This window comes from Heliangelus exortis, chromosome 9 (assembly GCF_036169615.1).
Source record: "Heliangelus exortis chromosome 9, bHelExo1.hap1, whole genome shotgun sequence".
Classification (NCBI taxonomy): Eukaryota; Metazoa; Chordata; class Aves; order Apodiformes; family Trochilidae; genus Heliangelus; species Heliangelus exortis.
Genome location: NC_092430.1, coordinates 199,923 through 227,095, shown reverse-complemented (window position 1 = coordinate 227,095; position 27,173 = coordinate 199,923). Strand labels below are relative to the sequence as shown.

At 50.0% G+C, this 27,173-nt stretch overlaps 1 protein-coding gene across 1 annotated transcript in view; it reads right to left on the bottom strand.

Annotated features, from left to right (window-relative positions):
* LOC139800050 (type II inositol 1,4,5-trisphosphate 5-phosphatase-like) overlaps window positions 1-27,173 on the bottom strand; it is a 180,474-nt gene that overhangs the window by 984 nt on the left and 152,317 nt on the right. Inside the window, exons 16-20 of the mRNA XM_071752740.1 lie at window positions 1,984-2,111; window positions 1,617-1,728; window positions 1,255-1,421; window positions 824-866; window positions 661-758 (exon numbers count right to left, since the gene is read on the bottom strand). Coding sequence (XP_071608841.1) covers window positions 661-758; window positions 824-866; window positions 1,255-1,421; window positions 1,617-1,728; window positions 1,984-2,111 — 548 coding nt within the window. The remainder of the gene's footprint in view (window positions 1-660; window positions 759-823; window positions 867-1,254; window positions 1,422-1,616; window positions 1,729-1,983; window positions 2,112-27,173) is intronic.

Sequence of the window (27,173 nt, the reverse complement as noted above, 5' to 3'; positions counted from 1 at the left end):
CAAACACCTCCAACATCACTGTATACTCAGCACCTGCAGGGAGATGATAAAATCCATACTTGGGGGCAAAAGGTATGAAATCAATAAGCCTGCATTCTGAGGCATAACAGGGTCAAAATTAAGCCAGAATTAAGGTGACAACATGAGCTGATTAATGAGAGGAACAACAAGGAGCTCACCTGGGTGCAGAAAGCCCTTGCTGGGATTAGCAGCCAGCCACTTCTTGGAGTAGGCTTTCTCATCTGGTTTGTTGATAAATTCAAACTGGCAGGCCACTTCTCCATTGCAGATTGTGAACCTCCCCACCTGCAGCTGCATTTACTTCACCTCCGCAAAATAGAACTAGGAACCAATGCCAGGGAACATCATCAGCCAGGGCCACCTGGCCAAGCACCAATCCCTCTCCCGTGGTTTAATCATTAAGCAGCAAGATCCCCAGCGTAACCCCCTTGCTTCTGCACAGCTTCCAGGATGACAAAGGATCACACCTGCTTGCTCTGTGTGCTAAAGCCCCTTTCAAAAACACGTCCCCCCCAAATAACCCAAATGCAACTGGAGCAGTCTCACTTTTTTAGTCCCCATCACACAAAGCAAACGTTGGGTTTGGGACCTTCTCCTTCAGCTGGAGCGGGCACAAGGCAGGTGGCAGTCTCTGGGTACCTCTTCGATGTCCTCCAGGGCATCCACAAAGCTCTCCTGGCCATCCTCCTCCTCAGCTGGTAGAGGATCCTGATGTCTGCTGGAAGCAGACTGGGAATCTAAAAAAACAAGGGAGGAGGAGGGTGAGCTGAAGGTGTTGGCAGGAGAAACTGAAGGGCCCTACCCGGCACCCAGCCGCGTGCCAGCTCCCGAGGGCAGAGCCAGCCCTGGGCAGGGGCACCCAAAGAGGGGACTGGCAGGGATCAGGATCACAGCAAAGCAGCCGGAGGCCCCTCACTCACCTGTCTCTAGCAGCTGGGGCTGTGTGGTGGGGGGATGCCTTCCCTCCTCTCCTTCTCCAGGCCGGCTCGGGGGTCTCTGCTCGGTGGAAAAGGTGGGAAAGGAGGAGAGGCCATGGGGGCAGGATATGGGGAATGGTCTGTCCTCACTCCTAAGTATCAGCTTTTCTATTTCTGCTTGTCTGTGTGCAGCTTACTTAGAAATTTTATACACTTTACAGCTTAAACAGTGACAGCTTTCAAACTGCCAGGAAAGTATAAAATCCTGTGATAACGTTTCAAAAAAGCCAGTGTATAAAAAAAATATTTTTTTTACAGCGATTTGATAGCTAAAAATCAGATCAGCTGCATCTGAAATCCAGAGCAGATCGTTTTCTCTCAGGAGAAACTGACAGATGAACTGCTGAGCTTTCTTCTTCTCAGCTGTGTCAGGTGCAGGACGTCCAGGAGGAGGGCGAAGCAACAGCTCCCCAAAAATGCTGCCTGCATTTCAGAGAAAAAGCCAGAGAGAATGAGACAGAGCCAGCAGCTGCAGGGGTCACAGGTAAAATCCCCCAACCCCAGGCAAGGTGACACTTGAGGGCTCGCTCAGCCTGCCCAGGGGACTTTGGAGAAAGGGGTTTTGTGAGAAATGCTGCAAATCCCCTCTGAGCAGGGCAGTTGGAGTTGTGGCCTTACCAAGGATATGCGTATCCAAGTGGTTTTTCCCTGATTTTCTCAGCAGTTCCTGTAGAAATGCCATCAGATACTCAAACACATTTTTGTGGCACCTAGGCAGTTTAGAGATGATCTGAGGAGGTGGGGAAAAAAAAAAAAAAACAAAAAAAACAAACCCACAATATTTCTCTTGAAGATGTGGCAATGCCTCAGCAGCTTCATCTGCTTCCAGCATCACCCAGTTTGCAAACAACTGCTCTGAGTAGCCCAAAGCAGTCAAGATCCTTTATTTATTACCAGATAATTCAGTTTCTGAGAGCAAAACCACTTTGCTGGTCTCACATAAAGCAGTTTGTCTCCTTTCCCTCTAAAATCAGAGGAGTTTTACCTGGCTGCTCAGTCTGTAGCTGCAGGCACTCTCCAGACATCTTCTGTAGAACCTGGAGCAGATGACAGGCTCTTGCAGGCTCTCCAGGAAGAGCAGCAAAGCTTCAGCAACTGAGTGATTGCTGCCAACTGATCCCCAAGTGGTTAAGGAAAGGGGGGGCAAGAAGAGCCTGATCTGCTTTGGTGGAATTTCTGCTGAAACATTCACCTTGGCTCTGGGTTAAAAGAGTTCACAGCTGGGAGCTCAGACACCAACAGCACAAGGACCTGGCAGAGGTTTTCACACTGAGCACAAGGAAATGCAGCTGTCAGTCACCCCAAGGTGAGAGGGGGGAATTAAAACCCCCGGGGGGAACCCACTGATTGCATCTTTTCAGCTCTTGGCACTAAGTGACCCTCAGGGGACATCAGGCTGCAAGGATCCAGAGGGTGTCGTATCAGCCATGGCAGGACAGCCTCGGGGAGATGCAGTGACACCCTCTACATCACTGCCCAGCTGGAGTCCATAGAGCGAGAAATAGATAAATAGATAAAACTAAGACACCGTTGTCTCCAGCTGAGAGAAAGCAGCTTGGCCATTTCAGATGACTAAACTGAAAAAATTCAAAATTGTCATAAAATGACAACAGCAATGACTTTCCCAATCATTTGCTTTGGCCTTATTCAGTGTAGCCTTGTGTAAGGAGATGTAAACCCTTCCCTTTCAGCTTTTCACAGATAGATTTTTCTCACAAGCAGTTTATGTAAAAGTCATCACGTCACCTGGGGTGAGCACTTGTTGGCAACTGGAGCCTCAGGAGAAACCTCTGCTGACACGTTGGGCAGGTATGTTCCTCAGACTCCAGTACTGCTGTTCTAATACCTGTGTAGAATTAGAATCATCAGAATGGTTTTTAAAGAAAGCAGGAGGGAAATTTCAAAGTTCTAATCAATTGTAAAAAACACGTATATGGTTAAAGGCTGAATAGGATCTTGAGTGGAGGGCACGAAGCTATAAATGTTCAATAGTGGAAAAAAAGTTTCCAGTATGTAGCAAATAACCACACAGTTTTGGTATTTCTCTGCTGTAACATTTGAAGGTGGGATTAGGCTGTGCCTTGATGTTTCATCTAGTCTTTTCCTCACTGCCCAGTAGAGTTGAAGTCACCAACGTCAAGGTTAGGGAATAAAACAGCAACCAGGAAAACGTCCTGAGTTCTGAAGGATTAAATATTTAACTATTTATATATTAAAATAGTGGTGGGTTTGGTTTTGGTTTTTTCTAGTCAGCAGTAAGTCACCAGAGTAATCTTATATGAGAGACAGGGCTGTGGACAAAACAGTTTGATATCTAAGACTGTCATCACCTGCACAATTACACACTCTGCTCATACTCCTCCTTTGGTGTGCAAAGGGGATTTCACCAGACACATAGAAAGGGAAAAGAGCTTTCTGCCTGTTTTCCTCATTCTATAAGAAGCATCCTTCAGGGTAGACTTCAGGATGAAAGAGAACTGGAAACAAAGCAACCTTGTTATCTCCTGTTTCTGCTCTCAGAAGATCAGATGTGATTGTTTTGAACTAAGAAACACGCAAGGAACACTTACATTCCTCACAATAACTGTGCCCACAGCAGGGAATAAAAGCTGCATCAGTCAGTAGGGCTTTGCAAAGAGCACACAAGAACTCATCAGGTATGGGATCATCATCAGAGGAGGAGGAGGAGAAGGAGAAGGAGAAGGAGAAGGAGAAGGAGAAGGAGAAGGAGAAGGAGAAGGAGAAGGGGAAGGGGAAGGGGAAGGAGAAGGAGAAGGAGGAGAAGAAGGAGGAGAAGGAGAAGAAGGAGAAGGAGAAGAAGGAGAAGGAGAAGGAGAAGGAGAAGGAGAAGGAGAAGGAGAAGGAGAAGGAGAAAAAGAAGGAGAAGGAGAAGGAGAAGGAGAGGGAGAGGGAGAGGGAGAGGGAGAAGGAGAAGGAGAAGGAGAAGGAGAAGGAGAAGGAGAAGGAGAAGGAGAAGGAGGAGGAGGAGGAGGAGGAGAAGGAGAAGGAGAAGGAGAAGGAGAAGGAGAAGGAGAAGGAGAAGGAGAAGGAGAAGGAGAAGGAGAAGGAGAAGGAGAAGGAGAAGGAGAAGGAGAAGGAGAAGGAGAAGGAGAAGGAGAAGGAGAAGGAGAAGGAGAAGGAGAAGGAGAAGGAGAAGGGGAAGGGGAAGGGGAAGGGGAAGGAGAAGGAGGAGAAGAAGGAGGAGAAGAAGGAGAAGGAGAAGAAGGAGAAGGAGAAGGAGAAGGAGAAGGAGAAGGAGAAGGAGAAGGAGAAGGAGAAGGAGAAGGAGAAGGAGAAGGAGAAGGAGAAGGAGAAGGAGAAGGAGAAGGAGAAGGAGAAGGAGGAGGGCTCTTTGCAACACAAAATTAACAAAATGTCTCAGAGATGGTGAACAGCTCCTGAAGGGCTTCCTTGTGTCTTGAGGCTGAGGAATACTGCAGGATTACACTGAGGCTGATCAGCTACTCCCCTCCTGTCTTCCCAAGCTTCCCAACAACCCTCTGTAGGATAGGATCCAAACGCAAACATCTTGTAAACTTAAACCAATGACTTCATATTCTTAAAGATCAAAGTTTCGTTCACATCTCAATGGTTATCCAGCTACAGATCACAGCATAAGATTTAAAATAACAAAGCAAAGACTCTCGGGGTTTTATTTTAAAGGATTTGACAAGAAATTCCATATATCTCAATAAGCTGGGCCAGAGAAAGAAGTGCAGAGGAGTCACTGATCTGGTCACAAAAAAATAATCAAAGGGTTTTAACATACCTGTTTTCAAGAAATAAAACCCCATCTGAATTAGAGCAACTGCTACGAATGTGGTTTGGATAAAGGCACTCTGGGAACTACCAGGGTCCCTGGGCCAGCTACACTGACTCACACTCACAGAGAGAGACATTCACGGGCAGAAAGGAATTCAAACTGATCAGTGACAGCATTGCTGATGTCAGATTCAGACTGAGTCGTTTCAGAGCTACAGACAAGAAGCTTTCAAGCTGAAATATGACACACCACTCCATGACCAGCACAGGCTGTATTCTTCACAGGACACACAGACACACTTGATGAATTTCTCCATTCAGATCTCCTCACAGCTTCTCAAGTGCTCAGACCCCACAACTCTGGCTTACTGTAATGCCTCACCCCAGTCTAGTGAAGAAAAAGCAGTTATACCTAAAATCAGGAGGACAAAAATAAAACAACCCACCACTTAGTGATGTTTATACTGGAAGGACTCTTTTGAAATGCAGAGTTACACATCATATTCCACCCCAGGAGGCAAATCAACATCGAGAGCATTACCAGTCAGGTATTTCCTTGTGTTCCTTATTTGTATTTTAGCAGCAGCAGGACAGTGTTTGCAAAGCTGTAGAAAAATGCTGCCCCTTTTCCCAGTCTCAGTTCCAAGTGGGGGTATCCTGAAGAAAGGCTGAACCTCTGGGAAACGGCAGCAGCATCCAAACCTGAAGTCACCCAGATCCAAACATGTCCTGCAGGCAGAAGGGAAGAAAAATGACAGAGCTTTTACCCACAAAGGCACTGGGCTCCAACTTGTGCTGAATGGGTACACTGGGCTGTTGGTATTTTCCTGTGCAGACAAACTATTCAACTGAACTGCTTCATCAGATAAAGTCCAAAGATCAAATGCAGAACTGCAGAATACCAACTTGGGCAGCAACAAGACTTTAACTGATGGCAATCTATTCAAGACATTGATGTACTCAGAGGGGCCCAAACAATTTCACCTCAATTATACAGTCTCAGGAAGAAATGCCCAGGTATTTACAGGCACAAAAAGGAATTGTTTCGCTGCACACAGATGTCCTCAAAATGCTTGGGATATGTTGGTTTGAGTCAAAAGTAAGAAACAGTACCAAGTTTAACAATAACAGATTCTCAGGGGGTTTTGGTAACCTTTTATAAAATTAGGGAAAAAAACCCAACTGTGCAAATGATGGCAGTACACAGTTTTGCTATGCTGACTCAAATACATTCTATTTACAACAAAGACTGTGTTTTATTGGAAAATGGATTAAGTTATTGTTTGGGAAATTAATACAAGGGTACACTGTTTGGATGTAAATGCAGGCTGCAGTAGAAAGTGTGAGATTGTGATTTTACATACAGCTTTTGATGTTCCACTCCCTGGCTCCCTTTGCCTTCCAGATGTTCCACTCACTGGCTCTGATTGGCTTCTAGAAGAACCAAAAAAAGGTGATCAGAACTCCAAATAAAGCACCTGTACCCAACCCTAAGTAGGGAAAGCAGAGTGTAAACCAGTTCTCTGATGCACAGAGTAAACCATGCGTGACTGACACACGTTTAATAAAAGAACACAGCCCCAGAGATTTTCTCTGTTCATCTTCAGATGGGGAAAGCTGTGTGTGTGTGAGTGAGGAAGATCTGCTCTCCCATTTCCTTTTTGCACCTCAGCAAATCCACTGCAAGATTTACACTCAAGAAATCAAAGGGTAAGGGATGCAGAAGGCTCCAACCACCATTTCCACTGACTCCCTAGAAATATGCAAGACCACACCATCAGTCACACTGCCCTACCTGCTCCAGAGGTGTCAGACCAGAAATGATGGTTTCAAGACAGAAAACACAACACAATCCAGCACAACAACAACAACATCAACCTGAAGAAACCAGGAACACAAACCAAGGGTCCCTAATCAAACCTTAAAAATGAAAACAAGCTTGCTTCCTTGAAAAGAAAGCCCAGGTTGGTAGGGCCTGGCCCAGCTGCTCATCACTGCTTGCTCTTCTGGGGCTCTGCCCAGCTCCTTGCCCCCAGCTCTTCATCCCTCCCTCCCTGTCCTTTGCCCATCACAACTTTGGGCTTTCACTGGCTGTCTCCCTCTCAACACTTCCCAATTCCTCCCTGACGGGTCTCAGAGCCACTGCTGTTTCTCCACATCTTTCTCTCCCTCTCCTCTCCTGGCCTTATTGTCCCTCTCTCTCCTGCAGCCTCTCCCCTTTCCTGCCTCTCCCTCCCCACTCCCTTCCTCTCCCCTCGCCCTTTCCCCTCTCTCCTGCTCCCTCTCCCACCCCTCTGTCACTCCCCTCTCCTGGGGCCTTTTCTGTCTCTCTCAGGCCCCTGGCCCGCTCTCTCTCCATCCCCCCTCTCTCCTCCTTCCCGCCCTTCTCCTCTCCCTCCCTCCCTGCCTCCCTCCTCCTCCCTCTTTGCCCCCTTCCCCTCCACCTCTTTCCCGCTCCTCACCACTCTTTGTCCTGCCTTCCCTCCCTGCCCAGATCCCCTTCCTCCTGCTCCCCCTCCCAGCTGGGCCGGGGCCGGGGCAGCCCCGGGGTCGGGCGGGCTCAGGCAGCAGGAGAGGAGGAGCGCCCCGGGGCGTGCTGGGAGCTGTAGTCCCGGGGCATGCTGGGAGCTGTAGTCCCGGGGCAAGCAGGGGGCTGCCCGGCGGACATCTTGGTTCCCGGCCCATGCTGGCAGGTGCTCTTTCCCCACTCTCCCCATCCCGCAGCCGGGGAAAAATTCCAGGAGGGCGGCGGGGATGAGCCAGCAGCTCCTAAAAGGCCTCCAAGTGAAGGAGGAAGCATGCAGAGGCGGGGGGGAAGCAAGGGCAGGTACCCTGGGAGGAGTAGAGAGGTGGTCGGAGCAGCTGGGGAGCAGGGCAGGAGAGCCACATCCATCCCAGGTAGGATTGAATCTTGCCGGGGTTGGAAAGAGCAATAAGAAAAGCTTTGAGAGGCACATAGGTGGGAATGAAAGGAGAAGCCAGGAAAATGTAGGCCCTCTCCTGAAGGAAATGTCAGACCTAGCTCCAGAGGATATTGAGAATGCTGAGGTTTTCCAGGACTTCCTTGCCTCAGTCTCCTCTGGGAAGTGCTCATTGCCTGATTGCAGAGGCCACAGCAGGGGAAAGCAGGGCCTGGGACAGCCAAGGAGCCCCCACTGGGGGAGAAGAAGAGCTTTGGCTCATCTAAAGAACCTGCAGGTGCACAAGTTTATGGGTGCAGTCTGAGGGGTTCAGAGGGCATTTTGGGGGTCCTGGAGGGGGCGTTTGGGGATGGGCAGAGGAGGCCCAGCTCAGGTGGAGGAACAAAGCAAAGCAAGACACTGCTCTCCCAGAGACTCTGTTTTCCTGCCATGGCCTGCAGCCAGGCCTCCTCCAAAGTTGTGTTTGCCAGAGCTGCTTTGAGCAGTTGCAAAATTGTCTGCTCTTAAGTAGCTCTGTATCATGCTTTGCTTTCTGCTTCTTCAAAGCTGAAAATGATTTCTTTTGTTCTTTGGATCCAATCAGTGCAATACCCAGACTTACACAAGGATGCACTCGGCTACAGACAGCACAAATGCTCCAGTTCAGACCCCAGCTGCTCTGATCTGAGGTACAGAGGCTCTATATAGCTGGTCTGAGGAGGTAGAGAAGGTATCAGCAAGTAAAAGATGCTCAAAATTTTGCCAAGGGAAAAAAAGCCAAACCAACAACAACAACAAAGAAGAAACTAACAAAAATAATTCCTTGTTTTTGTACAGCCCTGGGGAAAGCCAATGGATTTTTCCTGGGAAAAAGTTCTGGTAAACATCAGTGGAAGAAAAGCAAGATGAATAGATGTAAACTGGACCTAAAGGAGAGGAAGAGCAATAACCTAAGAACTGTTCCTGTTTATAGTCATTAGATCCGCCATTCTTTAGCTTTTTGTTTTTTTTTTTTTTACTTCCTTCAGTGAGAACATCAGACTGCACATCACCTTGTGTCCCAGTCATCACAGCCAGCATCATATTTGTATGTTGGCTGGAAAGAAAGCTCTCCCTCTGTAAAGCCTTCAAAGACTGCATTTGCATTCATTTGCCTCTTTAGCTAGGAAAGAAAACCAAAACCAAACAGAACAAAAAAAGGACAAAACATTTAATTTTAAATAAACTCAAGCACAATTCCCATCTAAAAGGGACAAGCTCAGCACGGAGAAGGCTGAGCAGTGGGTGTGCAGTTTCTGAGCAGCCCCACTTGCAGGCAGGGGACAGCAGTACCTGGTCATACTGCCAGAGCTCTGGAAAAGCTTTCTCTTCCACCAGCTGCTTCACTTTTGCCACATCCAGATCCTCCAGACGATAGTTGAGGTCACCCAGCCATAAAATCACACTGCAGGAGAACACAGAGCACAAGTGTGCACGGTCTGGCCACAGGCAGGACCCAGCAGCTCCTCCCAACACTGTCAGCTGGGTGCTGTGTCTGCTTGGCCATCAGAGACAACAAGCAGCAGTGAAAACCTGAAAGTGAAGCTTTATTTTCTATTTTTTGCTGCTTTTAATTCCCGTTCTGCATCCTTGTCACTGCCTCTTGATAACTGGTGCTTCTGATATCCCAGAGATGAAACCCCCCTGGGGAAATCAGTGCACATTGCTGCCACATCCTCACTTGAAAATAAAACAAAGCTGGGAGAGCACAGGGTGGCAAGTGACTTGTCAGACCTGGACAGTGACCACCCTCAGCCCCAGGGTTCCAGTAAAGCATTTCTGACCCCTTCCCACATCCCAGCCAGGAGAACCTGGCACTCTCCTGTGTTCCTCAAGTTCTCCCTGCCCCACGGAGCGATGGGCACAGCCAGAGGGGGAGCATACTCATGTTTGGCAATGGTGAGAGAGGCCAAGTTGGGATCTGACTGGCGGAACCGCATCCGAGAGCAGATGTCCTGGAAGTCCTGGTTCCTCCTCTTGTATTCCTCTATGTGAGCTGCCAGGTGAGAATTCACAATGCACAGAGTAGTAGTGTTATGGAATTTAAACCTTATGGCAACACCACCTTTGTTACCCTGAAAGATAAAAGACAAGGAATTGCTCAGGAGCTTTTACACACAACAGAAGAAACAAGCATCTGCATTATCATCCACTGACTGCTTTCCAAGGAAATCTGAAGCAGCAGAAAGAAATGCCTGAGGTCCTGAATCTCACCCCTGCTTCTGCACAGCCCCTGAGAAGCACTTCCCCACTTCAGCCCAGCTTCCTTTCAGTTACAGCGGGATCCCAGGAGCTCCTGGATCTTCCTCCTATCCTCGCCAGCCCCACCACGGAAACCTCCCTTTCTTTCACACAAAGTACCTCAGAATCCAAGGAAGAAGTCCCCAGAAAACTGACAGCTTTCTTTTCCTCTGCTGCCACAGCTGGAAGGGAACCTACACAGCAGGGAAGAAGGGAGACACTCAGCTGCTTTGCTACTCTGCCATTGGCCAGCAGGGATTCACAGGCCAGCTTAATATTTGCAACCTCAGAAGTCAGTCACTTTCTTAGTTCATTTTCTAGGGATTAGTATTCATAGAGGAAGTATTTGGATCTAGATCGTTTCTCTCACCAGTGTAGTCTCTGGAAGTTTTGTTGGGCACCTCAGGCCTTTCATTTAATATGTCATTTTTCTCAGAGCCAGCAATGTCACTTTTGAGCTCTACAGGAATGACAATCTTCTCCTCTTTTCTGCATTGTTGAGGTAATTTTCCCTCAAAGAGATGAAACAAACATCTGAAAGGAGCAGAAAGAAGCATCTGCTTTGCCACCCACTGACAGCTTGAATAACCTTTCTTGTGGAAGACAAAATGGAAACTTTGCTGAGCTTTCTTTTGCCCTACCTGCTCCAGAGGTGTCAGACCAGAAATGATGGTTTCAAGACAGAAAACACAACACAATCCAGCACAACAACAACAACATCAACCTGAAGAAACCAGGAACACAAACCAAGGGTCCCTAATCAAACCTTAAAAATGAAAACAAGCTTGCTTCCTTGAAAAGAAAGCCCAGGTTGGTAGGGCCTGGCCCAGCTGCTCATCACTGCTTGCTCTTCTGGGGCTCTGCCCAGCTCCCTGCCCCCAGCTCTTCATCCATCCCTCCCTCCCTGTCCTTTGCCCATCACAACTTTGGGCTTTCACTGGCTGTCTCCCTCTCAACACTTCCCAATTCCTCCCTGACGGGTCTCAGAGCCACTGCTGTTTCTCTCTCTCTCTTTCTCCACATCTTTCTCTCCCTCTCCTCTCCTGGCCTTATTGTCCCTCTCTCTCCTGCAGCCTCTCCCCTTTCCTGCCTCTCCCTCCCCTCGCCCTTTCCCCTCTCTCCTGCTCCCTCTCCCACCCCTCTGTCACTCCCCTCTCCTGGGGCCTTTTCTGTCTCTCTCAGGCCCCTGGCCCGCTCTCTCTCCATCCCCCCTCTCTCCTCCTTCCCGCCCTTCTCCTCTCTCTCCCTCCCTGCCTCCCTCCTCCTCCCTCTTTGCCCCCTTCCCCTCCACCTCTTTCCCGCTCCTCACCACTCTTTGTCCTGCCTTCCCTCCCTGCCCAGATCCCCTTCCTCCTGCTCCCCCTCCCAGCTGGGCCGGGGCCGGGGCAGCCCCGGGGTCGGGCGGGCTCAGGCAGCAGGAGAGGAGGAGCGCCCCGGGGCGTGCTGGGAGCTGTAGTCCCGGGGCATGCTGGGAGCTGTAGTCCCGGGGCAAGCAGGGGGCTGCCCGGCGGACATCTTGGTTCCCGGCCCATGCTGGCAGGTGCTCTTTCCCCACTCTCCCCATCCCGCAGCCGGGGAAAAATTCCAGGAGGGCGGCGGGGATGAGCCAGCAGCTCCTAAAAGGCCTCCAAGTGAAGGAGGAAGCATGCAGAGGCGGGGGGGAAGCAAGGGCAGGTACCCTGGGAGGAGTAGAGAGGTGGTCGGAGCAGCTGGGGAGCAGGGCAGGAGAGCCACATCCATCCCAGGTAGGATTGAATCTTGCCGGGGTTAGAAAGAGCAATAAGAAAAGCTTTGAGAGGCACATAGGTGGGAATGAAAGGAGAAGCCAGGAAAATGTAGGCCCTCTCCTGAAGGAAATGTCAGACCTAGCTCCAGAGGATATTGAGAATGCTGAGGTTTTCCAGGACTTCCTTGCCTCAGTCTCCTCTGGGAAGTGCTCATTGCCTCATTGCAGAGGCCACAGCAGGGGAAAGCAGGGCCTGGGACAGCCAAGGAGCCCCCACTGGGGGAGAAGAAGAGCTTTGGCTCATCTAAAGAACCTGCAGGTGCACAAGTTTATGGGTGCAGTCTGAGGGGTTCAGAGGGCATTTTGGGGGTCCTGGAGGGGGCGTATGGGGAAGGGCAGAGGAGGCCCAGCTCAGGTGGAGGAACAAAGCAAGGCAAGACACTGCTCTCCCAGAGACTCTGTTTTCCTGCCATGGCCTGCAGCCAGGTCTCCTCCAAAGTTGTGTTTGCCAGAGCTGCTTTGAGCAGTTGCAAAATTGTCTGCTCCTAAGTAGCTGTGTATCATGCTTTGCTTTCTGCTTCTTCAAAGCTGAAAATGATTTCTTTTGTTCTTTGGATCCAATCAGTGCAATACCCAGACTTACACAAGGATGCACTCGGCTACAGACACCACAAATGCTCCAGTTCAGACCCCAGCTGCTCTGATCTGAGGTACAGAGGCTCTATATAGCTGGTCTGAGGAGGTAGAGAAGGTATCAGCAAGTAAAAGATGCTCAAAATTTTGCCAAGGGAAAAAAAGCCAAACCAACAACAACAACAAAAAAGAAACTAACAAAAATAATTCCTTGTTTTTGTACAGCCCTGGGGAAAGCCAATGGATTTTTCCTGGGAAAAAGTTCTGGTAAACATCAGTGGAAGAAAAGCAAGATGAATAGATGTAAACTGGACCTAAAGGAGAGGAAGAGCAATAACCTAAGAACTGTTCCTGTTTATAGTCATTAGATCTGCCATTCTTTAGCTTTTTTTTTTTTTTTTTTTACTTCCTTCAGTGAGAACATCAGACTGCACATCACCTTGTGTCCCAGTCATCACAGCCAGCATCATATTTGTATGTTGGCTGGAAAGAAAGCTCTCCCTCTGTAAAGCCTTCAAAGACTGCATTTGCATTCATTTGCCTCTTTAGTTAGGAAAGAAAAACAAAACAAAACAAAATAAAAAAGGACAAAACATTTAATTTTAAATAAACTCAAGCACAATTCCCATCTAAAAGGGACAAGCTCAGCACGGAGAAGGCTGAGCAGTGGGTGTGCAGTTTCTGAGCAGCCCCACTTGCAGGCAGGGGACAGCAGTACCTGGTCATACTGCCAGAGCTCTGGAAAAGCTTTCTCTTCCACCAGCTGCTTCACTTTTGCCACATCCAGATCCTCCAGACGATAGTTGAGGTCACCCAGCCATAAAATCACACTGCAGGAGAACACAGAGCACAAGTGTGCACGGTCTGGCCACAGGCAGGACCCAGCAGCTCCTCCCAACACTGTCAGCTGGGTGCTGTGTCTGCTTGGCCATCAGAGACAACAAGCAGCAGTGAAAACCTGAAAGTGAAGCTTTATTTTCTATTTTTTGCCGCTTTTAATTCCCGTTCTGCATCCTTGTCACTGCCTCTTGATAACTGGTGCTTCTGATATCCCAGAGATGAAACCCCCCTGGGGAAATCAGTGCACATTGCTGCCACATCCTCACTTGAAAATAAAACAAAGCTGGGAGAGCACAGGGTGGCAAGTGACTTGTCAGACCTGGACAGTGACCACCCTCAGCCCCAGGGTTCCAGTAAAGCATTTCTGACCCCTTCCCACATCCCAGCCAGGAGAACCTGGCACTCTCCTGTGTTCCTCAAGTTCTCCCTGCCCCACGGAGCGATGGGCACAGCCAGAGGGGGAGCATACTCATGTTTGGCAATGGTGAGAGAGGCCAAGTTGGGATCTGACTGGCGGAACCGCATCCGAGAGCAGATGTCCTGGAAGTCCTGGTTCCTCCTCTTGTATTCCTCTATGTGAGCTGCCAGGTGAGAATTCACAATGCACAGAGTAGTAGTGTTATGGAATTTAAACCTTATGGCAACACCACCTTTGTTACCCTGAAAGATAAAAGACAAGGAATTGCTCAGGAGCTTTTACACACAACAGAAGAAACAAGCATCTGCATTATCATCCACTGACTGCTTTCCAAGGAAATCTGAAGCAGCAGAAAGAAATGCCTGAGGTCCTGAATCTCACCCCTGCTTCTGCACAGCCCCTGAGAAGCACTTCCCCACTTCAGCCCAGCTTCCTTTCAGTTACAGCGGGATCCCAGGAGCTCCTGGATCTTCCTCCTATCCTCGCCAGCCCCACCACGGAAACCTCCCTTTCTTTCACACAAAGTACCTCAGAATCCAAGGAAGAAGTCCCCAGAAAACTGACAGCTTTCTTTTCCTCTGCTGCCACAGCTGGAAGGGAACCTACACAGCAGGGAAGAAGGGAGACACTCAGCTGCTTTGCTACTCTGCCATTGGCCAGCAGGGATTCACAGGCCAGCTTAATATTTGCAACCTCAGAAGTCAGTCACTTTCTTAGTTCATTTTCTAGGGATTAGTATTCATAGAGGAAGTATTTGGATCTAGATCGTTTCTCTCACCAGTGTAGTCTCTGGAAGTTTTGTTGGGCACCTCAGGCCTTTCATTTAATATGTCATTTTTCTCAGAGCCAGCAATGTCACTTTTGAGCTCTACAGGAATGACAATCTTCTCCTCTTTTCTGCATTGTTGAGGTAATTTTCCCTCAAAGAGATGAAACAAACATCTGAAAGGAGCAGAAAGAAGCATCTGCTTTGCCACCCACTGACAGCTTGAATAACCTTTCTTGTGGAAGACAAAATGGAAACTTTGCTGAGCTTTCTTTTGCCCTACCTGCTCCAGAGGTGTCAGACCAGAAATGATGGTTTCAAGACAGAAAACACAACACAATCCAGCACAACAACAACAACATCAACCTGAAGAAACCAGGAACACAAACCAAGGGTCCCTAATCAAACCTTAAAAATGAAAACAAGCTTGCTTCCTTGAAAAGAAAGCCCAGGTTGGTAGGGCCTGGCCCAGCTGCTCATCACTGCTTGCTCTTCTGGGGCTCTGCCCAGCTCCCTGCCCCCAGCTCTTCATCCATCCCTCCCTCCCTGTCCTTTGCCCATCACAACTTTGGGCTTTCACTGGCTGTCTCCCTCTCAACACTTCCCAATTCCTCCCTGACGGGTCTCAGAGCCACTGCTGTTTCTCTCTCTCTCTTTCTCCACATCTTTCTCTCCCTCTCCTCTCCTGGCCTTATTGTCCCTCTCTCTCCTGCAGCCTCTCCCCTTTCCTGCCTCTCCCTCCCCTCGCCCTTTCCCCTCTCTCCTGCTCCCTCTCCCACCCCTCTGTCACTCCCCTCTCCTGGGGCCTTTTCTGTCTCTCTCAGGCCCCTGGCCCGCTCTCTCTCCATCCCCCCTCTCTCCTCCTTCCCGCCCTTCTCCTCTCTCTCCCTCCCTGCCTCCCTCCTCCTCCCTCTTTGCCCCCTTCCCCTCCACCTCTTTCCCGCTCCTCACCACTCTTTGTCCTGCCTTCCCTCCCTGCCCAGATCCCCTTCCTCCTGCTCCCCCTCCCAGCTGGGCCGGGGCCGGGGCAGCCCCGGGGTCGGGCGGGCTCAGGCAGCAGGAGAGGAGGAGCGCCCCGGGGCGTGCTGGGAGCTGTAGTCCCGGGGCGTGCTGGGAGCTGTAGTCCCGGGGCATGCTGGGAGCTGTAGTCCCGGGGCAAGCAGGGGGCTGCCCGGCGGACATCTTGGTTCCCGGCCCATGCTGGCAGGTGCTCTTTCCCCACTCTCCCCATCCCGCAGCCGGGGAAAAATTCCAGGAGGGCGGCGGGGATGAGCCAGCAGCTCCTAAAAGGCCTCCAAGTGAAGGAGGAAGCATGCAGAGGCGGGGGGGAAGCAAGGGCAGGTACCCTGGGAGGAGTAGAGAGGTGGTCGGAGCAGCTGGGGAGCAGGGCAGGAGAGCCACATCCATCCCAGGTAGGATTGAATCTTGCCGGGGTTGGAAAGAGCAATAAGAAAAGCTTTGAGAGGCACATAGGTGGGAATGAAAGGAGAAGCCAGGAAAATGTAGGCCCTCTCCTGAAGGAAATGTCAGACCTAGCTCCAGAGGATATTGAGAATGCTGAGGTTTTCCAGGACTTCCTTGCCTCAGTCTCCTCTGGGAAGTGCTCATTGCCTCATTGCAGAGGCCACAGCAGGGGAAAGCAGGGCCTGGGACAGCCAAGGAGCCCCCACTGGGGGAGAAGAAGAGCTTTGGCTCATCTAAAGAACCTGCAGGTGCACAAGTTTATGGGTGCAGTCTGAGGGGTTCAGAGGGCATTTTGGGGGTCCTGGAGGGGGCGTATGGGGAAGGGCAGAGGAGGCCCAGCTCAGGTGGAGGAACAAAGCAAGGCAAGACACTGCTCTCCCAGAGACTCTGTTTTCCTGCCATGGCCTGCAGCCAGGTCTCCTCCAAAGTTGTGTTTGCCAGAGCTGCTTTGAGCAGTTGCAAAATTGTCTGCTCCTAAGTAGCTGTGTATCATGCTTTGCTTTCTGCTTCTTCAAAGCTGAAAATGATTTCTTTTGTTCTTTGGATCCAATCAGTGCAATACCCAGACTTACACAAGGATGCACTCGGCTACAGACAGCACAAATGCTCCAGTTCAGACCCCAGCTGCTCTGATCTGAGGTACAGAGGCTCTATATAGCTGGTCTGAGGAGGTAGAGAAGGTATCAGCAAGTAAAAGATGCTCAAAATTTTGCCAAGGGAAAAAAAGCCAAACCAACAACAACAACAAAAAAGAAACTAACAAAAATAATTCCTTGTTTTTGTACAGCCCTGGGGAAAGCCAATGGATTTTTCCTGGGAAAAAGTTCTGGTAAACATCAGTGGAAGAAAAGCAAGATGAATAGATGTAAACTGGACCTAAAGGAGAGGAAGAGCAATAACCTAAGAACTGTTCCTGTTTATAGTCATTAGATCTGCCATTCTTTAGCTTTTTTTTTTTTTTTTTTTACTTCCTTCAGTGAGAACATCAGACTGCACATCACCTTGTGTCCCAGTCATCACAGCCAGCATCATATTTGTATGTTGGCTGGAAAGAAAGCTCTCCCTCTGTAAAGCCTTCAAAGACTGCATTTGCATTCATTTGCCTCTTTAGTTAGGAAAGAAAAACAAAACAAAACAAAATAAAAAAGGACAAAACATTTAATTTTAAATAAACTCAAGCACAATTCCCATCTAAAAGGGACAAGCTCAGCACGGAGAAGGCTGAGCAGTGGGTGTGCAGTTTCTGAGCAGCCCCACTTGCAGGCAGGGGACAGCAGTACCTGGTCATACTGCCAGAGCTCTGGAAAAGCTTTCTCTTCCACCAGCTGCTTCACTTTTGCCACATCCAGATCCTCCAGACGATAGTTGAGGTCACCCAGCCATAAAATCACACTGCAGGAGAACACAGAGCACAAGTGTGCACGGTCTGGCCACAGGCAGGACCCAGCAGCTCCTCCCAACACTGTCAGCTGGGTGCTGTGTCTGCTTGGCCATCAGAGACAACAAGCAGCAGTGAAAACCTGAAAGTGAAGCTTTATTTTCTATTTTTTGCCGCTTTTAATTCCCGTTCTGCATCCTTGTCACTGCCTCTTGATAACTGGTGCTTCTGATATCCCAGAGATGAAACCCCCCTGGGGAAATCAGTGCACATTGCTGCCACATCCTCACTTGAAAATAAAACAAAGCTGGGAGAGCACAGGGTGGCAAGTGACTTGTCAGACCTGGACAGTGACCACCCTCAGCCCCAGGGTTCCAGTAAAGCATTTCTGACCCCTTCCCACATCCCAGCCAGGAGAACCTGGCACTCTCCTGTGTTCCTCAAGTTCTCCCTGCCCCACGGAGCGATGGGCACAGCCAGAGGGGGAGCATACTCATGTTTGGCAATGGTGAGAGAGGCCAAGTTGGGATCTGACTGGCGGAACCGCATCCGAGAGCAGATGTCCTGGAAGTCCTGGTTCCTCCTCTTGTATTCCTCTATGTGAGCTGCCAGGTGAGAATTCACAATGCACAGAGTAGTAGTGTTATGGAATTTAAACCTTATGGCAACACCACCTTTGTTACCCTGAAAGATAAAAGACAAGGAATTGCTCAGGAGCTTTTACACACAACAGAAGAAACAAGCATCTGCATTATCATCCACTGACTGCTTTCCAAGGAAATCTGAAGCAGCAGAAAGAAATGCCTGAGGTCCTGAATCTCACCCCTGCTTCTGCACAGCCCCTGAGAAGCACTTCCCCACTTCAGCCCAGCTTCCTTTCAGTTACAGCGGGATCCCAGGAGCTCCTGGATCTTCCTCCTATCCTCGCCAGCCCCACCACGGAAACCTCCCTTTCTTTCACACAAAGTACCTCAGAATCCAAGGAAGAAGTCCCCAGAAAACTGACAGCTTTCTTTTCCTCTGCTGCCACAGCTGGAAGGGAACCTACACAGCAGGGAAGAAGGGAGACACTCAGCTGCTTTGCTACTCTGCCATTGGCCAGCAGGGATTCACAGGCCAGCTTAATATTTGCAACCTCAGAAGTCAGTCACTTTCTTAGTTCATTTTCTAGGGATTAGTATTCATAGAGGAAGTATTTGGATCTAGATCGTTTCTCTCACCAGTGTAGTCTCTGGAAGTTTTGTTGGGCACCTCAGGCCTTTCATTTAATATGTCATTTTTCTCAGAGCCAGCAATGTCACTTTTGAGCTCTACAGGAATGACAATCTTCTCCTCTTTTCTGCATTGTTGAGGTAATTTTCCCTCAAAGAGATGAAACAAACATCTGAAAGGAGCAGAAAGAAGCATCTGCTTTGCCACCCACTGACAGCTTGAATAACCTTTCTTGTGGAAGACAAAATGGAAACTTTGCTGAGCTTTCTTTTGCCCTACCTGCTCCAGAGGTGTCAGACCAGAAATGATGGTTTCAAGACAGAAAACACAACACAATCCAGCACAACAACAACAACATCAACCTGAAGAAACCAGGAACACAAACCAAGGGTCCCTAATCAAACCTTAAAAATGAAAACAAGCTTGCTTCCTTGAAAAGAAAGCCCAGGTTGGTAGGGCCTGGCCCAGCTGCTCATCACTGCTTGCTCTTCTGGGGCTCTGCCCAGCTCCCTGCCCCCAGCTCTTCATCCATCCCTCCCTCCCTGTCCTTTGCCCATCACAACTTTGGGCTTTCACTGGCTGTCTCCCTCTCAACACTTCCCAATTCCTCCCTGACGGGTCTCAGAGCCACTGCTGTTTCTCTCTCTCTCTTTCTCCACATCTTTCTCTCCCTCTCCTCTCCTGGCCTTATTGTCCCTCTCTCTCCTGCAGCCTCTCCCCTTTCCTGCCTCTCCCTCCCCTCGCCCTTTCCCCTCTCTCCTGCTCCCTCTCCCACCCCTCTGTCACTCCCCTCTCCTGGGGCCTTTTCTGTCTCTCTCAGGCCCCTGGCCCGCTCTCTCTCCATCCCCCCTCTCTCCTCCTTCCCGCCCTTCTCCTCTCTCTCCCTCCCTGCCTCCCTCCTCCTCCCTCTTTGCCCCCTTCCCCTCCACCTCTTTCCCGCTCCTCACCACTCTTTGTCCTGCCTTCCCTCCCTGCCCAGATCCCCTTCCTCCTGCTCCCCCTCCCAGCTGGGCCGGGGCCGGGGCAGCCCCGGGGTCGGGCGGGCTCAGGCAGCAGGAGAGGAGGAGCGCCCCGGGGCGTGCTGGGAGCTGTAGTCCCGGGGCATGCTGGGAGCTGTAGTCCCGGGGCAAGCAGGGGGCTGCCCGGCGGACATCTTGGTTCCCGGCCCATGCTGGCAGGTGCTCTTTCCCCACTCTCCCCATCCCGCAGCCGGGGAAAAATTCCAGGAGGGCGGCGGGGATGAGCCAGCAGCTCCTAAAAGGCCTCCAAGTGAAGGAGGAAGCATGCAGAGGCGGGGGGGAAGCAAGGGCAGGTACCCTGGGAGGAGTAGAGAGGTGGTCGGAGCAGCTGGGGAGCAGGGCAGGAGAGCCACATCCATCCCAGGTAGGATTGAATCTTGCCGGGGTTGGAAAGAGCAATAAGAAAAGCTTTGAGAGGCACATAGGTGGGAATGAAAGGAGAAGCCAGGAAAATGTAGGCCCTCTCCTGAAGGAAATGTCAGACCTAGCTCCAGAGGATATTGAGAATGCTGAGGTTTTCCAGGACTTCCTTGCCTCAGTCTCCTCTGGGAAGTGCTCATTGCCTCATTGCAGAGGCCACAGCAGGGGAAAGCAGGGCCTGGGACAGCCAAGGAGCCCCCACTGGGGGAGAAGAAGAGCTTTGGCTCATCTAAAGAACCTGCAGGTGCACAAGTTTATGGGTGCAGTCTGAGGGGTTCAGAGGGCATTTTGGGGGTCCTGGAGGGGGCGTTTGGGGATGGGCAGAGGAGGCCCAGCTCAGGTGGAGGAACAAAGCAAGGCAAGACACTGCTCTCCCAGAGACTCTGTTTTCCTGCCATGGCCTGCAGCCAGGTCTCCTCCAAAGTTGTGTTTGCCAGAGCTGCTTTGAGCAGTTGCAAAATTGTCTGCTCTTAAGTAGCTCTGTATCATGCTTTGCTTTCTGCTTCTTCAAAGCTGAAAATGATTTCTTTTGTTCTTTGGATCCAATCAGTGCAATACCCAGACTTACACAAGGATGCACTCGGCTACAGACAGCACAAATGCTCCAGTTCAGACCCCAGCTGCTCTGATCTGAGGTACAGAGGCTCTATATAGCTGGTCTGAGGAGGTAGAGAAGGTATCAGCAAGTAAAAGATGCTCAAAATTTTGCCAAGGGAAAAAAAGCCAAACCAACAACAACAACAAAGAAGAAACTAACAAAAATAATTCCTTGTTTTTGTACAGCCCTGGGGAAAGCCAATGGATTTTTCCTGGGCAAAAGTTCTGGTAAACATCGGTGGAAGAAAAGCAAGATGAATAGATGTAAACTGGACCTAAAGGAGAGGAAGAGCAATAACCTAAGAACTGTTCCTGTTTATACTCATTAGATCTGCCATTCTTTAGCTTTTTGTTTTTTTTTTTTACTTCCTTCAGTGAGAACATCAGACTGCACATCACCTTGTGTCCCAGTCATCACAGCCAGCATCATATTTGTATGTTGGCTGGAAAGAAAGCTCTCCCTCTGTAAAGCCTTCAAAGACTGCATTTGCATTCATTTGCCTCTTTAGTTAGGAAAGAAAAACAAAACAAAACAAAATAAAAAAGGACAAAACATTTAATTTTAAATAAACTCAAGCACAATTCCCATCTAAAAGGGACAAGCTCAGCACGGAGAAGGCTGAGCAGTGGGTGTGCAGTTTCTGAGCAGCCCCACTTGCAGGCAGGGGACAGCAGTACCTGGTCATACTGCCAGAGCTCTGGAAAAGCTTTCTCTTCCACCAGCTGCTTCACTTTTGCCACATCCAGATCCTCCAGACGATAGTTGAGGTCACCCAGCCATAAAATCACACTGCAGGAGAACACAGAGCACAAGTGTGCACGGTCTGGCCACAGGCAGGACCCAGCAGCTCCTCCCAACACTGTCAGCTGGGTGCTGTGTCTGCTTGGCCATCAGAGACAACAAGCAGCAGTGAAAACCTGAAAGTGAAGCTTTATTTTCTATTTTTTGCCGCTTTTAATTCCCGTTCTGCATCCTTGTCACTGCCTCTTGATAACTGGTGCTTCTGATATCCCAGAGATGAAACCCCCCTGGGGAAATCAGTGCACATTGCTGCCACATCCTCACTTGAAAATAAAACAAAGCTGGGAGAGCACAGGGTGGCAAGTGACTTGTCAGACCTGGACAGTGACCACCCTCAGCCCCAGGGTTCCAGTAAAGCATTTCTGACCCCTTCCCACATCCCAGCCAGGAGAACCTGGCACTCTCCTGTGTTCCTCAAGTTCTCCCTGCCCCACGGAGCGATGGGCACAGCCAGAGGGGGAGCATACTCATGTTTGGCAATGGTGAGAGAGGCCAAGTTGGGATCTGACTGGCGGAACTGCATCCGAGAGCAGATGTCCTGGAAGTCCTGGTTCCTCCTCTTGTATTCCTCTATGTGAGCTGCCAGGTGAGAATTCACAATGCACAGAGTAGTAGTGTTATGGAATTTAAACCTTATGGCAACACCACCTTTGTTACCCTGAAAGATAAAAGACAAGGAATTGCTCAGGAGCTTTTACACACAACAGAAGAAACAAGCATCTGCATTATCATCCACTGACTGCTTTCCAAGGAAATCTGAAGCAGCAGAAAGAAATGCCTGAGGTCCTGAATCTCACCCCTGCTTCTGCACAGCCCCTGAGAAGCACTTCCCCACTTCAGCCCAGCTTCCTTTCAGTTACAGCGGGATCCCAGGAGCTCCTGGATCTTCCTCCTATCCTCGCCAGCCCCACCACGGAAACCTCCCTTTCTTTCACACAAAGTACCTCAGAATCCAAGGAAGAAGTCCCCAGAAAACTGACAGCTTTCTTTTCCTCTGCTGCCACAGCTGGAAGGGAACCTACACAGCAGGGAAGAAGGGAGACACTCAGCTGCTTTGCTACTCTGCCATTGGCCAGCAGGGATTCACAGGCCAGCTTAATATTTGCAACCTCAGAAGTCAGTCACTTTCTTAGTTCATTTTCTAGGGATTAGTATTCATAGAGGAAGTATTTGGATCTAGATCGTTTCTCTCACCAGTGTAGTCTCTGGAAGTTTTGTTGGGCACCTCAGGCCTTTCATTTAATATGTCATTTTTCTCAGAGCCAGCAATGTCACTTTTGAGCTCTACAGGAATGACAATCTTCTCCTCTTTTCTGCATTGTTGAGGTAATTTTCCCTCAAAGAGATGAAACAAACATCTGAAAGGAGCAGAAAGAAGCATCTGCTTTGCCACCCACTGACAGCTTGAATAACCTTTCTTGTGGAAGACAAAATGGAAACTTTGCTGAGCTTTCTTTTGCCCTACCTGCTCCAGAGGTGTCAGACCAGAAATGATGGTTTCAAGACAGAAAACACAACACAATCCAGCACAACAACAACAACATCAACCTGAAGAAACCAGGAACACAAACCAAGGGTCCCTAATCAAACCTTAAAAATGAAAACAAGCTTGCTTCCTTGAAAAGAAAGCCCAGGTTGGTAGGGCCTGGCCCAGCTGCTCATCACTGCTTGCTCTTCTGGGGCTCTGCCCAGCTCCCTGCCCCCAGCTCTTCATCCATCCCTCCCTCCCTGTCCTTTGCCCATCACAACTTTGGGCTTTCACTGGCTGTCTCCCTCTCAACACTTCCCAATTCCTCCCTGACGGGTCTCAGAGCCACTGCTGTTTCTCTCTCTCTCTTTCTCCACATCTTTCTCTCCCTCTCCTCTCCTGGCCTTATTGTCCCTCTCTCTCCTGCAGCCTCTCCCCTTTCCTGCCTCTCCCTCCCCTCGCCCTTTCCCCTCTCTCCTGCTCCCTCTCCCACCCCTCTGTCACTCCCCTCTCCTGGGGCCTTTTCTGTCTCTCTCAGGCCCCTGGCCCGCTCTCTCTCCATCCCCCCTCTCTCCTCCTTCCCGCCCTTCTCCTCTCTCTCCCTCCCTGCCTCCCTCCTCCTCCCTCTTTGCCCCCTTCCCCTCCACCTCTTTCCCGCTCCTCACCACTCTTTGTCCTGCCTTCCCTCCCTGCCCAGATCCCCTTCCTCCTGCTCCCCCTCCCAGCTGGGCCGGGGCCGGGGCAGCCCCGGGGTCGGGCGGGCTCAGGCAGCAGGAGAGGAGGAGCGCCCCGGGGCGTGCTGGGAGCTGTAGTCCCGGGGCATGCTGGGAGCTGTAGTCCCGGGGCAAGCAGGGGGCTGCCCGGCGGACATCTTGGTTCCCGGCCCATGCTGGCAGGTGCTCTTTCCCCACTCTCCCCATCCCGCAGCCGGGGAAAAATTCCAGGAGGGCGGCGGGGATGAGCCAGCAGCTCCTAAAAGGCCTCCAAGTGAAGGAGGAAGCATGCAGAGGCGGGGGGGAAGCAAGGGCAGGTACCCTGGGAGGAGTAGAGAGGTGGTCGGAGCAGCTGGGGAGCAGGGCAGGAGAGCCACATCCATCCCAGGTAGGATTGAATCTTGCCGGGGTTGGAAAGAGCAATAAGAAAAGCTTTGAGAGGCACATAGGTGGGAATGAAAGGAGAAGCCAGGAAAATGTAGGCCCTCTCCTGAAGGAAATGTCAGACCTAGCTCCAGAGGATATTGAGAATGCTGAGGTTTTCCAGGACTTCCTTGCCTCAGTCTCCTCTGGGAAGTGCTCATTGCCTCATTGCAGAGGCCACAGCAGGGGAAAGCAGGGCCTGGGACAGCCAAGGAGCCCCCACTGGGGGAGAAGAAGAGCTTTGGCTCATCTAAAGAACCTGCAGGTGCACAAGTTTATGGGTGCAGTCTGAGGGGTTCAGAGGGCATTTTGGGGGTCCTGGAGGGGGCGTTTGGGGATGGGCAGAGGAGGCCCAGCTCAGGTGGAGGAACAAAGCAAGGCAAGACACTGCTCTCCCAGAGACTCTGTTTTCCTGCCATGGCCTGCAGCCAGGTCTCCTCCAAAGTTGTGTTTGCCAGAGCTGCTTTGAGCAGTTGCAAAATTGTCTGCTCTTAAGTAGCTCTGTATCATGCTTTGCTTTCTGCTTCTTCAAAGCTGAAAATGATTTCTTTTGTTCTTTGGATCCAATCAGTGCAATACCCAGACTTACACAAGGATGCACTCGGCTACAGACAGCACAAATGCTCCAGTTCAGACCCCAGCTGCTCTGATCTGAGGTACAGAGGCTCTATATAGCTGGTCTGAGGAGGTAGAGAAGGTATCAGCAAGTAAAAGATGCTCAAAATTTTGCCAAGGGAAAAAAACCCAAACCAACAACAACAACAAAAAAGAAACTAACAAAAATAATTCCTTGTTTTTGTACAGCCCTGGGGAAAGCCAATGGATTTTTCCTGGGCAAAAGTTCTGGTAAACATCGGTGGAAGAAAAGCAAGATGAATAGATGTAAACTGGACCTAAAGGAGAGAAAGAGCAATAACCTAAGAACTGTTCCTGTTTATACTCATTAGATCTGCCATTCTTTAGCTTTTTGTTTTTTTTTTTTACTTCCTTCAGTGAGAACATCAGACTGCACATCACCTTGTGTCCCAGTCATCACAGCCAGCATCATATTTGTATGTTGGCTGGAAAGAAAGCTCTCCCTCTGTAAAGCCTTCAAAGACTGCATTTGCATTCATTTGCCTCTTTAGTTAGGAAAGAAAAACAAAACAAAACAAAATAAAAAAGGACAAAACATTTAATTTTAAATAAACTCAAGCACAATTCCCATCTAAAAGGGACAAGCTCAGCACGGAGAAGGCTGAGCAGTGGGTGTGCAGTTTCTGAGCAGCCCCACTTGCAGGCAGGGGACAGCAGTACCTGGTCATACTGCCAGAGCTCTGGAAAAGCTTTCTCTTCCACCAGCTGCTTCACTTTTGCCACATCCAGATCCTCCAGACGATAGTTGAGGTCACCCAGCCATAAAATCACACTGCAGGAGAACACAGAGCACAAGTGTGCACGGTCTGGCCACAGGCAGGACCCAGCAGCTCCTCCCAACACTGTCAGCTGGGTGCTGTGTCTGCTTGGCCATCAGAGACAACAAGCAGCAGTGAAAACCTGAAAGTGAAGCTTTATTTTCTATTTTTTGCTGCTTTTAATTCCCGTTCTGCATCCTTGTCACTGCCTCTTGATAACTGGTGCTTCTGATATCCCAGAGATGAAACCCCCCTGGGGAAATCAGTGCACATTGCTGCCACATCCTCACTTGAAAATAAAACAAAGCTGGGAGAGCACAGGGTGGCAAGTGACTTGTCAGACCTGGACAGTGACCACCCTCAGCCCCAGGGTTCCAGTAAAGCATTTCTGACCCCTTCCCACATCCCAGCCAGGAGAACCTGGCACTCTCCTGTGTTCCTCAAGTTCTCCCTGCCCCACGGAGCGATGGGCACAGCCAGAGGGGGAGCATACTCATGTTTGGCAATGGTGAGAGAGGCCAAGTTGGGATCTGACTGGCGGAACCGCATCCGAGAGCAGATGTCCTGGAAGTCCTGGTTCCTCCTCTTGTATTCCTCTATGTGAGCTGCCAGGTGAGAATTCACAATGCACAGAGTAGTAGTGTTATGGAATTTAAACCTTATGGCAACACCACCTTTGTTACCCTGAAAGATAAAAGACAAGGAATTGCTCAGGAGCTTTTACACACAACAGAAGAAACAAGCATCTGCATTATCATCCACTGACTGCTTTCCAAGGAAATCTGAAGCAGCAGAAAGAAATGCCTGAGGTCCTGAATCTCACCCCTGCTTCTGCACAGCCCCTGAGAAGCACTTCCCCACTTCAGCCCAGCTTCCTTTCAGTTACAGCGGGATCCCAGGAGCTCCTGGATCTTCCTCCTATCCTCGCCAGCCCCACCACGGAAACCTCCCTTTCTTTCACACAAAGTACCTCAGAATCCAAGGAAGAAGTCCCCAGAAAACTGACAGCTTTCTTTTCCTCTGCTGCCACAGCTGGAAGGGAACCTACACAGCAGGGAAGAAGGGAGACACTCAGCTGCTTTGCTACTCTGCCATTGGCCAGCAGGGATTCACAGGCCAGCTTAATATTTGCAACCTCAGAAGTCAGTCACTTTCTTAGTTCATTTTCTAGGGATTAGTATTCATAGAGGAAGTATTTGGATCTAGATCGTTTCTCTCACCAGTGTAGTCTCTGGAAGTTTTGTTGGGCACCTCAGGCCTTTCATTTAATATGTCATTTTTCTCAGAGCCAGCAATGTCACTTTTGAGCTCTACAGGAATGACAATCTTCTCCTCTTTTCTGCATTGTTGAGGTAATTTTCCCTCAAAGAGATGAAACAAACATCTGAAAGGAGCAGAAAGAAGCATCTGCTTTGCCACCCACTGACAGCTTGAATAACCTTTCTTGTGGAAGACAAAATGGAAACTTTGCTGAGCTTTCTTTTGCCCTACCTGCTCCAGAGGTGTCAGACCAGAAATGATGGTTTCAAGACAGAAAACACAACACAATCCAGCACAACAACAACAACATCAACCTGAAGAAACCAGGAACACAAACCAAGGGTCCCTAATCAAACCTTAAAAATGAAAACAAGCTTGCTTCCTTGAAAAGAAAGCCCAGGTTGGTAGGGCCTGGCCCAGCTGCTCATCACTGCTTGCTCTTCTGGGGCTCTGCCCAGCTCCCTGCCCCCAGCTCTTCATCCATCCCTCCCTCCCTGTCCTTTGCCCATCACAACTTTGGGCTTTCACTGGCTGTCTCCCTCTCAACACTTCCCAATTCCTCCCTGACGGGTCTCAGAGCCACTGCTGTTTCTCTCTCTCTCTTTCTCCACATCTTTCTCTCCCTCTCCTCTCCTGGCCTTATTGTCCCTCTCTCTCCTGCAGCCTCTCCCCTTTCCTGCCTCTCCCTCCCCTCGCCCTT